Genomic DNA, 12,851 nt, shown 5'->3' with positions numbered 1-12,851 from the left:
TGTATTACGTCGGTGCTTACCTAGGTAAACTAGAAAATATCGAGGCAACAATCGAGTTTAATCTGCAGAAGAAAGACAAAACAATCTCGTGCCATAGAAATCTGCTATTTTCCCTTCAGCGCCAAATAACATGATGCCGGGCGTCTACAGGCACCGGCTAAAACACTGACCTAACCAAGACAGTGGACTGTAGCGGGAGCCAAGAATTTCGCAGGCCTTGGCTTACATAATGCAGAGGCAGCCATTGGCCATCTGACCCTCTCAAGCCTCTAGCCTGACGTGTACCTCGCCCGTACCCGTTTTCGCCGCAGCCACTCCATTCTCAACGGTCATTCAACTCTTTTGCCGCCTTCATACCATCGACTGCGCATCTCAGCCCGCATCAACGGCCCTTATCGCCACCACCTGTGACATCTCGACTGGCCTTTGTCTGGCGCCCGAGCAGATTCTCCAGCATTTGACATTATCGGCGACCATTCCCCCGCCCGACGACGCCCGCCTCTTCGCATATCGGCATAGCGCAGCAAGCATCAACAAACCCTCAGAATGGCCGCTCGAGCACCGCCCGCTGGCCGACCCGGCCTCAACACTCGCTTTGCGCAGTTCAAGCTCGTCCTTTTGGGTGCGTTTGTCAAAACAAAGAATCAACCGAGATGATACGCAGTGTGCTAACGTAGCTTTTGCGACAGGCGAGTCTGCTGTTGGAAAGGTAACTTTTGCCACAATTTGACTTGCGGCGCCGAGCACAGGGAAAGCTAATGTACTGGTGCAGAGTTCAATAGTCCTTCGTTTTGTCAAGGTATGTTGCGCACCCGATGCCATGAAGCCTTTTGTACGGTGTCGCTAATGAGGCTGTCAGGATCAATTTGACTCCTTCAGAGAATCTACTATTGGAGCGGCTTTCCTCACTCAGACCATCTCCCTAGATGAGAACACGACGGTCAAGTTCGAGATTTGGGATACGGCCGGCCAGGAGCGATACAAGTCGCTGGCTCCCATGTACTACCGAAATGCCAACTGTGCCGTTGTTGTATACGATATCACGCAATCCGTACGTTGAAAGATTACACCAGAGATGGGTGACGTTGCTTTGGCTTCGTACTAATGCCAGGATTTCAGGCATCACTAGATAAAGCGAAGGCCTGGGTAAAAGAACTACAGCGTCAAGCAAACGAGAACATCATCATTGCGCTTGCTGGAAACAAGCTCGATTTAGTCAACGAACAGCCCGATAAGCGAGCCATCCCAACTGCAGATGCCGAGGCTTACGCCCGAGAGGCCGGCCTTCTCTTCTTCGAGACGTCTGCCAAGACTGCCGAGAACGTGCGAGAACTCTTCACTGCCATTGCAAAGAAGCTTCCCTTGGATCAAGCCGGACCTAGACATGCGCGACCCGGCCAACGACCCGGCGTCAGTCTTGCTCCAGAGAATTCCAACACTAATGTCAACGGACCATGCAGCTGCTAAACGATACATGACACGATGCTACGGCTGGACGTTTAATGATGCCCATGTACCCTACGTCCAGCAACGAATACGTGGGAGTGATCGATTCAGGTTCAGGTTCAGGCCGGGATAGACTGACAGCAGTGATTCAAAGCCTTGGCTTGCATTGTGCAAGCCCGGGTGTGTCGTAAATTTCTCGGAGTCTTGGGTTTGGAGGGTATTGGCTGACGATTTATTCTTTATGGACCTTTTTTTTTATTTTGCTCCCCCTTTTTAATATGCACCCTTGGTTTTTTTGTGCCCCCTCCTGATGCACTGCAACGTGTAAAGAGAGAGAGTTAAGAGTAGTTTCTCTTGCAGATGGGCATGTTTCTGAGCTACAAGATGTCCGGTGGAGGATTACAAGATACGGGAACGATGTGTATTCTGTCCTTCGAAGAATATGACTGAGCGTCTAATAGATTGCTGCTTTGATAAGAATTGGGGCTCGTGATTTTTGCTCTCTTGAAATGTGCTTCATCTGCGGATGCAGGTATGCTCCCGCAGAAGCCGGGGCGTATGAACCGGTGGATCGATGCATCGAATGTCGAGAAACAGGTACCTGTATGTATGCACGGACGGTCTAAGTTGTGCACTTAAGAGTAAAAGACTTGGCGTGACAGCACAAAGTATAAAGAAGAAATGAAAATAATTGAAACGAATTAAAGAAACACACGTATAATTTTATGGCTGAATATCAATATTCATTTTTTCTGCAGCCATAAATGCATTACCGGCATGGCATTGGCCATCCGTTGCGTCACGGATCCGGTTCCTGCCGGCCGTCTGGAGCTCCCATTAGCCGAACTTTTGCCCTGAGCGTTTATTGTTCCATGGGTCAACTTTTGGCCTTGGCATCTCGATCCAACCTCCATCCACTCGTCTTTTGCTGGCCATTGCAATTCCAATGTTGCGGTCATCGCTTCGGTCAGCGAGATTGCTAGGCGGCAAGCCCGTTGCGGCTGCCGCCGGGCGTCAATGGTCTGTTGCCGCGGCGCAACGAGCGCCCATGCTGGCCAAGGTAATGCAGCTTTCTGGGAATTCCGAGGGGAAATTTTGCGACTGACGAGCCGGTGCTATATCTAGAGATTCTACGCCGATCAGAAGACGCCCCCCGTTCTGCCCACGTCCGAGACGCTGAGCTCTGAACGCACGCCTCCTCCTCCTGCGCAGGCCCCCGTCGACACGACCATTACTCCGGCAGAAATCCCCCCCACGCCGCCGCCGCCGCCGCCGCCTCCTACGTCCACCGAGAGCCTGAGCGCGGCGCCCAAGTCCAGCCCGCCGCCAAAGAAGAAGAAGGGTTTCTTCAGGAGACTGAGGAACTTTATCTTGACTCTGATTGTGCTTGGTGGCGCTGGCTTTGGCGCCGGAGTGTGGTACTCGCGCATCAACGACTCCTTCCACGATTTTTTCACCGAGTACATTCCCTTTGGCGAGCAGGCTGTCCTCTACCTGGAGGAGCTGGAATTCAAGAAGAGGTTCCCCCAGGCTCACCTTGGCGGTGCCAGACATCCTGATGCCGTCGAAAAGGTCAGAATCCCGGCCCAGAGCGGCGCTTCCTGGAGGGTAGCCGACAAGACAGAGCCTTCTGGACGCCGCACAAGCGCCTCTCCCACTGCCAAGCAAGGCGCGAAGCCTGCTGAGAGCAAGCCTGAGGAGGCTTCCAAGCCTGCTGAGCTAGAGAAGAAGACTGCTGTCGCTTCTAAGCCCGTCGACAAGGTTACTCCGGAAGAGCCAAAGACCTTCAAGGCCGCTGCGCCCGAGTCCAAGGATAAGACTGCTTCTAAGCCCCTGAGGTCTATCGATCTGATGACCCTGCCCGATGCCAAGGAGCCCATCGTTCGAGATCTTGTCCACATGCTGAACGATCTCATCTTGGTTATCAACGCCGACGGCGCACACAACAAGTACTCTTCGACCATCAACAAGGCCAAGGATGAGGTTTTGAGGATTGGCGGACGTCTGAGGGCTCTCAAGGACGAGGCTGAGAAGAAGGCGGCTGAAGATGTCCGATCTACCGTTGCCGAGTTTGATACTGCCGCCAACGAGCTTGTCCGACGTGTTGAGGGCTCCATTGCTCAGCAGGAGGTTGCCTGGCGCCAAGAGTTTGAGGAGCAGATGAAGACTGTTCGCGACAGCTACGACAAGAGAATCAACCTTCTGCTTGAGCGTGAGCAGAAGCTCAGCGAGGACAAGCTCCAGAACCAGCTCCTGGAACAGGCTATTGCCCTGAAGAAGGATTTCCTCAAGGAAGTTGAGAGCCGCGTCGAGCAGGAGCGCGAGAGCCGCATTGGCAAGCTCAACGATCTCTCGTCAGCTGTGTCACAGCTGGAGAAGCTCACCCTTGGCTGGAACGAGGTTGTCGACACCAATCTCAAGACCCAGCAGCTTCATGTCGCCGTCGAGGCCGTTCGCGCCAGTCTCGAGGATGGCCAGCACCCTCGTCCTTTTATCCGCGAACTCGTCGCCCTCAAGGAGATTGCCGCAGACGACGCTGTCGTCGATGCTGCCGTTGCCTCAATCACACCTTCAGCTTACCAGCGGGGTATCGCTACCTCATCCCAGCTGATTGACAGGTTCCGCCGCGTTGCCAGCGAGGTTCGCAAGGCCTCTCTGCTACCCGACGATGCGGGCGTTGCCAGCCACGCCTCTAGCTGGGTTCTCAGCCACGTCATGTTCAAGAAACAGGGTCTTGCAGAGGGAGACGACGTCGAGAGCATCTTGACTCGCACGCAGACCTATCTGGAGGAGGGAGACCTGGATGCTGCGACCAGAGAGATGACTGGCCTGCAGGGTTGGGCCAAGACTTTGAGTAAGGATTGGCTAGCTGAGGCTCGAAAGGTTCTCGAGGTTCAACAAGCGCTTGATGTGAGTATCCTTTTACTATGCCCCCTTTTTCTAACATAAGGACATTTTTGCTAATTGTGATACTATAGGTCATTGCTGCAGAGGCTAGACTACAGAGCTTGCGCGTAGAGTAAAAATAAAATTAGTATTGAGATTTTTTCTTTGGTCCTGTATATTGATTGAATCAGAGGAGGAAAAAAAGTAGAGGGCTTCCGGCCCGTGTATAGTTATGAATAGATACTGGTAGTTCAAGTTTCAAAAGATGATGTTGCATCAAAGTATATAATGTTGGTTTTAAATGCTCTATGTGATTTAGTGACTGAATTCAAGACCGCATCCTCTCCTTTGACACGAATATAGAATTTGATATCAGTATCAATTGATTGGTGGTGATGCTCCTAAAACTGTGCCCCGCCATTTATTAGTATCTGCAACCAGGAACTTCCGTACAACGCCATCTTTATTATTACATCAGCGTTGTGGCCAGTCCTCAAGAAACCCAGTGAGAAGTGAATGAGATGGTGTAGCATTCTTTCCTCGTTGATCTTATTCTTTGCTTTATGCGTATTCGAAAAATGAGCTTTAGGCTTGCCCAGAAAGTGCGCTTCCCATTAGCTTCACTCACCCAAACGCCTGTAAATCACACCATCAGATCATCAATCCAGTCAGGGAGCCGCAAGTACAGCAGCATCATGTCTCGAGACTACAACGCAGCCCTTGAGAAGCTGGCTCTCCTCCAGTCTAACCGCATCGTCACCAGCCTCTTCGAATCATCAGAGAAAAAGTCTCCCCAGGACCTCAATGCGCTCGCCATCCCAGAGATGCTGGAATGGCTTCGCCGCGCAGGATACACGCCCCAGGACCTCGTTCGCATGCGGCACATTCACGTGGCGGGCACAAAGGGCAAAGGCTCCGTTTGCGCGTACGCGACGGCCATGTTGGCGAAATATCGCTCCGTGGGCACGTATACGAGCCCGCATCTTGTGAATGTGCGGGAGCGCATCGCTATCAATGGCGAGCCTGTGGGAAAAGAAGCATTTGCTAGTGCCTTTTTCGAAGTCTGGGATCGGCTGACGGAGGCTGCTGTGAAGGAGGGCATGGCACCTGCTGAGGCTGAAGGCACGGCGTCGAAGCCGTTTTACTTTCGGTTCTTGACGATTCTTGCGTGGCATATCTTCCTCAAGGAGGGGATAAAAGATGTCGTCATTGAGTGTGGAATTGGAGGCGAGTATGATTCGACGAATGTACTCCCCCCGGAGGCTGTTTCGGCCGCGGTTATTTCGCAGTTGGGGATTGACCATGTGGCGATGCTGGGGGACACCGTGGAGAAGATTTCGTGGCACAAGGCGGGGATATTGAAGCCTGGGGTGAAAGGATTTACACTGAAGTTGGATGAGCAGCCGGGCGTCATGAAGGTGCTAAGAGAGAGAGCCGCAGAAAAGAAGGCCGAGCTGGTGGAGGTTAAAAATGAAGACATTGAGAGATGGGGTGGTGTGAGTGGTCTGTTGAAGGGAGATTTTCAGAAGAAGAACCAGGCGCTTGCTGTCATGGCCGTGAGAGAGCATCTTGGCATGAGAGAAGATAGGCCACTGGAGAATATCCCCAAGGAGATGATTGAAGGACTGCAGGAGGCGAAACTCAGAGGTCGATGCGAGGTTATTAATGACGGGACGGTAGAGTGGCTCTTGGATGGAGCGCACACAAAAGACAGCTTGGAAGAAGTGGCGAAGTGGTCGATCCAGCACCATTCAATTACAGAAGAACCCTTGATACTAGTATTCAACCAGCAAGAAAGGAACATATCACAACTATTAGCAGACTTTGTCGAAGCTACAAAGAGGGAAGCAGGCAAACAAGACATTTTCCGACACGCCATCTTCACACGGAACGAGATTCCAAGACCGCCCGATGGAGAACTCAGGGATATCGATATGCAGAAGCAGGCGGCGGAGACGATGCGCCGCTTGGTTCCCGGGTGTGAGGTGCAGATATTTGACAATACTGCGGATTCAGTGGCAGAGGCGAAGAGGCTTGCGCAAGGGCAGGATGATGGCGGGTCAAAGAAGAGGGTTTTGGTTACGGGGAGTTTGCATCTTGTTGGAAGTGTACTGCAAGTTCTTGAATCGTAAACCCAGAAGAGGAGAAGATGAGAGACGGAAGAGGAAATACACCAAAATTGGTTGCGTCACGCGAGTCTCTATATATATAATAACATCTTTGTCTATAGCCCCAATTTCAATTACCATTATCATTTTGCCCTTTTTTTCTTCACAAAGCTCCCATCATCACATCATTCCATCTCTACTACAAAGCATCCGTCTCCTCAAGAATGCCCAGCGCACCGCCCACAAGGTGCAAACTCCCCGTCACATACGCCTGCACCGCCTCACCCTCAGGAGCACTCGCCGCCACGCCCCGAGCATAGTTCAAGGCGTCTTCGATGGTCGGTAGGACGACCACCTTTGCCTTGGGGTCGATGGCAGACCACTTTTCAGCAAAGCTGCGCTGGACGGTCAGCTTGTCGACCTCGGAGGGGTCGATGGTGTTGTTGACAAAGTCGCGCTTGTAGCCTGTTTGGGCGTATGTGACGTTTGTACAGAAGACGACGTGGTCGAAAGATGGCTTGTTGTCGTCGTCGCGTTTGAGGGTGTTGCAGATGGGTTGAAGGAAATCGATTGCTTCAATGCGGCCTTGCTGGTTGAATATCATGACTCTTGGGCCAGTCCTAGTTATATCGTAAGTAAATGTTACTCCCTCATCACCCGGGCTTCCTCATGTCTTACCGGCCAGTGATCTCGCTGGCGAACCACTTGGACGACATTTTCAAGCTGTCTGCAGTGTGGGCGCCATCCAGATGCCACGTCACCCTGTTTTCCTGCTTCACTTCGCACCGGCCCCTAAAGACGCACTGCTCCAAGCCGTCGACGAATTCTCGCGGCAGCTCCGCCTCCGAGGTCCCTTCTATGAGCCCCAGTCTTTTGAGGGCCGTCTCTGCGAGGGCAATTGCCAGAGTCGCATTCTTCTTCTGAAACGTGGCGTTGGGTCGGATCTTCACGCCTTCCAAGCGGCGATCAATCTTCAGCACCTGCAAATCAACGCTCTTTTCCCTGGCTCGATTCACGAGAACCTCTTCTGCTCCGGGTAACTGCTCAATCGTGAATGCCGGGCTCCCCGTCTTCATGATGCCGGCCTTGTGCCAGGCAATCTTTTCAACAGTGTCTCCCAAGACAGCGACATGGTCGATGCCAAGCGTGCTGATGCCCGACGCAACCGGGCTCGACACCAGATTTGTCGAGTCGTACTCTCCTCCTATGCCGGTCTCATACACAGCCGCCTCGACGCCCTCTTGCAGAAACGCGTGCCAGCTCACGAGGGTGAGATAGCGGGCATACACCGGCTTTGATCCAAACGGCACTTCCGGGTCAGGTGCTTCTCTCGACTCCTCGAGGCGATCCCACACCTCGAAGAAGTATTTCGCGAAAAGCTCCTCCGAGATGGGCTTGGAGTCTATGCGGATCCGCTCACGCACGGCCATGAGATGCGGCGATGTGAAGAGACCAGTCTTGCGAGGACCGCCATGCCGCTGCTGATACTGAGAGAAGATGGAGTCGACAAAGGCGCAGGTGCTTCCTTTTCCCTTTGTGCCCGCTACGTGGATGATGTTTAGGCGATCAAGGTCCGCAGGCTAAAGCAGAGAATAACGAGAGTAAGCTCGTTGCATCCTTTCATCAGATTTAAGAAATGAGAGGACTACACACAGTATATCCGATCCGGGTGAGGTACGCCCTCATCTTCGCGATGCCAAGGACAGAATCAGGCAAAATGCCAGCCTTGTGACGAGCTTGAATCACCGCAAACGGCGTCTGAAGCTCATTGAGCTTGTCAATCGCATCCTATAAGACATGGAATGAGAATCGGTTATTTCACAGCAACGGCATAACAAACAATGCAGTGAGCGAAAGACATTCATACATTGTAAGACCTGCTTGTAGACGCCATGCTTCGCACAGTCCGTATGCGCCTGGCTATAAATCTGAACAAAAAGGTCGTGGGTCGTGTTGATGCATAACGCATCGGTTTGCGAATCAACCAGGGGGTTTTCCTTTTCTATTTTTTCTTATCTGCTGCGCGCGCCAGGATTGACCTCATATAAAAGGTTCCCCAAGAAAACCCCCACTGACGAGTGAGAAAGCCTTCGCCGGAATCGGCTCTAGTTTGTGAAAAGGAAAAGTCAAAAATTGGTTGGTCAGTCTTAGTTGGTTGAGCTGCAGAAGCGTCGGGCAGATTATCTCGTCTCGTTTATTTCGCCGATGAAGTGGGTGAGTTTAGGATCTTAGGATTGTCTCTTCGTTTTCTGTTTCTTTAATGTTGGATTGCTACGAAAGTTGCTCTTTGGAAAAGAGACGGTGCCATTGATCTTATCATAGCGTCTTTTTAGCCGGATACTATCGGCATCGTCATAGCTGAAGGACTCTCGAATCAGTGTCGACGGCGTAATAGATCACCCGCAGTTACATTGCAGTGAGATTATGTCTGTTTGGAAAAAATTAATAATTCACAACTCCATGACTTTTCATCTCAATATTAGTATTGTATATGAGAATCGGTTTGATTTCGATTCCGCGTTTCTCGCGGATGGCTCTCTTTATGATGTAAAGCGCAGTACTACAACTCTCAGCTAAGATGACAAAATACACCGCTGTCACGTTCAACATCTGAGAATATCACGCAATGTTGCCTGTCAATTCCCTCCCCACCTTGCCAACAACGTACTTCTTCATTCCCTCCTCCAGCCCGTTGAAAAACGACGCATCAAATCTTTTCCCACTGTCCGCCCAAGCCAAGCGCGACCTCCAGGTTAGCCAGTTCTCAGCCATGGCCCCCTCTGGCGCTCGAAGGATTCCCGTTGCAAGATCAACAACGTGCCAGTCACCTGGCTGTAGATGTTTACGTTCATCGTGCGAGTAAAAGACGGTTGCGCCGCAAGTACCACAGAAGCTTCGCAACACACCTGGCGATGAAGCATACGTCTTAGAAGTTCCAATCTTCAGATCATCGCTCTTGATCTCTGGCTCGCAGTACGACAAAGGCAGAAACGTCCAGCCAATAAGATGCGTGCCGTTTGCGATACGGCAATCGTCGCAACAGTCAAAGCTGGCCATCCATTTCTTCTGATCAATGGGAGAAATGCATGTACTCAGCATTTCATTCGCAAGCAGCTCTGGCGAGGGACGCTTGATTGTGAACGATACGCCCCCGCAATGGCACTCAGCCCGCAGCCGCTCTTGTCCGTCCTCGCCTACTTCTGGCTTCGGCTCAACAGTCTTGGCTCGAGGGCTGTCTTTGGGAGGGTTGTAGTCCAGCAGCTTGCGTCCTTCCAGGTGTGTCAGGGCCTGGGAGAGGCCCTTGTCCAAGGCCGAGTCACTAAAACAATGGCCTTCCAACTCAAAGGTGTCTGGGCTGTGTTCTGTGAATATCGAAGTCGCAGGCGTCCACTCCTCTCTGTCCAGCCCAACTCCCGCAACATGGCATCCGCAAGTGGAGCAGAAATCATACGTGCAACCGAAACCCTCAATGGAGTATGTCGTCAAGTTCTTCTCGCTTGAAGGTGCGATCCAATTGGGCTTGATCCCTGGTTCTAGCCTTGCGTGAAAGTTGCATGGCGCCCCAGACGAGAAGCGGCAGACGCTGCAATGACAGAGGTATTCTTGAAGAGGGAGAGATGCCACCGGGACATCCACCGTAAAGTGAACAGAACCACAGAGACACTTGGCCTCGAGAGTTTTGGTTTCGACCTTGGGGTCTGCCATCGTACGCCTGAGAGTGTGGAACGTTTTAATCTGGGCCTGGAGATGTCTCGAGTTGGTGTTGACAGTTCACGGTTTAAGTAGACAACCTAAAGCCCCCATTGACTTTGGGTGGGGGTTGAGATTCACATTTCTTCACGCTGTTACTTTCCCCGTATTCTTCTATCGTCCTAGCTGCTAGTTGGCGTCGTGCAAGTGCGAGGCAGCAACAGCGATCTCGATAAGCTCGAGTGAATGGTTGTTCCGAGTGACTCCACCTTGAAGAAGCGTTACCTATTACTATTAGCCGAAGTTGTTCCGTCAACACCAAACCTAGTCATGCTGGTGCCCGACCTCACTACCAAATTTTCCTCTCATCGTGTACAGGTTGCTGACACCGTCGGCCTCATTTTCACGCCATGTCGGATGCTAGAGACAGTTTTGCTGACCTAGAAAAGCACCGTCTACGGCTTGAAGACAGTGTCAATCAGCTACAGAAAGCTCTGCAGCACTGGCAAACCTGGGATGCCGAATATGAGGGTCTCAAGGAAGAGGTCGAGGCGGTGACCGCAGTCGACGAAGCCAAAGAGCTGCAGCGCATACATGGCGAATTTGACGGCGAGCTCCTAAGTAGGACAGAGGTTGACGAGATTTTTGGTCAGCCAAAGTTAAAGACCAAGCAACAGATTGTTAATGTCCTTGAGCGCCGTATTGATTATGTATCAAAGAATATTGAGACGCTGCAGAAGCAGCTCGAAACCGCTGAGAACAAGCACGCTGCCGCGACAGTCATCAGTCAGCCTGATGCTAACGACGAAGAAGGACAGCCTATTCTGGACATTGTCGAAGAACTGGACGACGACGACAACGTTGTCTCGTTTCGGCTGAATAAGCCCGGCGATTCTTTTGGAGACGTGGAAGCTCTTCTTAAAAAGGCGGGAATTTCAGATGATTCAAAACCGGAGGCCAAGGGAAAAGACCTAGTCTCGGAGAAGCCTCAAAATCAGGAAAAGCCGACTAAAGCCAAGGAACAAGTCCTTGATTCTGTGGCTCCATCTGAGCCTTCTTCTACAGAATCCGATTACACCCCCAAAAAATCTGTTTCCTTTTCGGAAGACACAAAGACCGCTGAAGAACCAGAACAAGAGCCTGAGATATCCTGGAGAGCAAAGCGTGTCAAAGAGATTATGAGCTCCGCCAAAAACCAGGAGGATATTAGCATGCAAGCTGCTTTCATACCCAAGGACGAGTCGCCAGAAGATGCAGCTTTGCGGCAGCAGATGCTGAGATATGGTATGAGCGAAGTTGGGGCAGTTGTTGCCGAGCTTGAGCTTGAGGAAGGCGACTCAGACGAAGAGGAGGTTGATGACTTTGACGACGAATTAGATGAAGATGAAGAGGACGACGAGGATCAATACGGACGTTACAAGGGCAGCGTTGTCACGGACAAGTATCGTCAGCGAATGCTTCAACTCGAGCAGAAACTTGGCATCAAGTCACAATCGTCAATGTCTCAGCCTAAAGCTGACGATGCGGAGTCAAGCGACAATGATTATGACGAAGGCATTGGCCGCATTCTGGTAAAGCAAGAAGCCGATGCGTCATCACCATCTACCTTCACGAAAGCGGCAGGTCCGGTAAAGTCGAATCTCAAGGAGAGGCAATCCGGAGAACCTGAGTCAAAAAAGGGCGTGCGATTTGCGCCCAGTCTTGACATAGCTCCTGAAAGCGAGCCTTCTGCTCCTACAGTCAGCGACACAAAGGAGGACATCGTTGATCCTCTAAGCGATATTGTTGAACGATCTAGTTCTTCAAAACCAGTCCAACCTCCAGCTCAGCCAGCAAAAAGAGCCTCACGGTTCAAGAAGACCAGGGATAACACAAATTCAGCAAGTGCTGTTCCCAAGGGACCTTTGGATATTCGGCCAAAGTTTATGGAAGAGGAGCGACAGCAAGTGCCAACCGGTCCAGAAGGTACTACCATCGCCGATACTCTAGTCGAACGAGAGCCTGCAGCCGCTGCAATCCCTCCAGATGAGGTCAATGATGCAATGACCCACCGAGAGGTTGCTGATGAGTACCAACGCATGCGCAAAAAATTCATCCAGCGAGAAGGTGGGTTCCTCAAACCGGATGAGTCTCCCATCAAACCTATACGTGACGAGGAAAATGAGGAACCCATCAGCCGGTTTAGAGCGGCACGGCTTTCCCGCCAGTAGTATGGAGAGGATAGTCGACGTATAATCGATAAATCTCACCATATTATTGAGCAAATCTTCATGCCTTGGAAACGTGACGCCTGGAAATCTCTACAAAAGTACCGCCGTATTTACTGACCTAGCGCGTAAAATCGATCTCCCTGTAACCTTGACCTATCCATCGGAACGCTTTCTTTCTTTTACAGAACCATTAGTGGGTTGCAGCTATCAATCTGCTTTCCATTCCGGTGCGATTCCAAGAATGACTAGTTGAAGGGTTCTCTGACACCGTTACTCGACTTGGCAGTCTCTATAGTTTTGGTGATTCGTTAGGCCCTTTACATTGTCTCTGTTTTATCATAATGTCATGAGATATTTTTGCTTCTTCATCTTGCAAGACCTCAAGCATTTTTGTATGGAGTAAAAATTGCTATAATGCTCATCAATCGCTCATCAAGGATGAAGGAAGCCAGAAACGAAAAATGATATGCAATTTTAGCAATCTCAAATGTTTCTCAACATGACCGACTCA

The 12,851-nt window shown here is 51.2% G+C and overlaps 5 protein-coding genes across 5 annotated transcripts; 4 read left to right on the top strand and 1 right to left on the bottom strand.

The window, feature by feature from the left end:
• Positions 1–546: 546 nt before the first annotated feature.
• On the top strand, positions 547–1,467 carry TGAM01_v200109 (GTP-binding protein ypt5; the record flags this gene model as incomplete). The annotated part of the gene is made up of 5 exons (XM_018804622.1): positions 547–622; positions 690–709; positions 773–799; positions 860–1,051; positions 1,120–1,467. The coding sequence occupies 5 exons, from the start codon at positions 547–549 to the stop codon at positions 1,465–1,467; spliced, it is 663 nt and encodes a 220-aa protein (XP_018662162.1).
• A 925-nt stretch (positions 1,468–2,392) lies between these two features.
• Positions 2,393–4,469, top strand: TGAM01_v200108 (hypothetical protein; the record flags this gene model as incomplete). Its single annotated transcript, XM_018804623.1, has 3 exons — positions 2,393–2,506; positions 2,572–4,356; positions 4,425–4,469. 3 exons carry the CDS (start codon positions 2,393–2,395, stop codon positions 4,467–4,469), a joined length of 1,944 nt encoding a protein of 647 aa, XP_018662163.1.
• Positions 4,470–5,027: 558 nt separating this feature from the next.
• On the top strand, positions 5,028–6,464 carry TGAM01_v200107 (hypothetical protein; the record flags this gene model as incomplete). Its single annotated transcript, XM_018804624.1, has 1 exon — positions 5,028–6,464. The coding sequence occupies one exon, from the start codon at positions 5,028–5,030 to the stop codon at positions 6,462–6,464; it is 1,437 nt and encodes a 478-aa protein (XP_018662164.1).
• Positions 6,465–6,639: 175 nt separating this feature from the next.
• TGAM01_v200106 (folylpolyglutamate synthase) lies at positions 6,640–10,145 on the bottom strand (the record flags this gene model as incomplete). The annotated part of the gene is made up of 4 exons (XM_024548482.1): positions 6,640–7,060; positions 7,119–8,020; positions 8,094–8,228; positions 9,093–10,145. 4 exons carry the CDS (start codon positions 10,143–10,145, stop codon positions 6,640–6,642), a joined length of 2,511 nt encoding a protein of 836 aa, XP_024406697.1.
• Positions 10,146–10,540: 395 nt separating this feature from the next.
• Positions 10,541–12,340, top strand: TGAM01_v200105 (hypothetical protein; the record flags this gene model as incomplete). The annotated part of the gene is made up of 1 exon (XM_018804626.1): positions 10,541–12,340. One exon carries the CDS (start codon positions 10,541–10,543, stop codon positions 12,338–12,340), a length of 1,800 nt encoding a protein of 599 aa, XP_018662166.1.
• Between the last annotated feature and the right edge of the window lie 511 nt (positions 12,341–12,851).

Source organism: Trichoderma gamsii, assembly GCF_001481775.2.
Source record: "Trichoderma gamsii strain T6085 chromosome Unknown Scaffold_1.2, whole genome shotgun sequence".
Taxonomy (NCBI): domain Eukaryota; kingdom Fungi; phylum Ascomycota; class Sordariomycetes; order Hypocreales; family Hypocreaceae; genus Trichoderma; species Trichoderma gamsii.
This window is presented reverse-complemented; position numbering and strand designations above follow the sequence as displayed.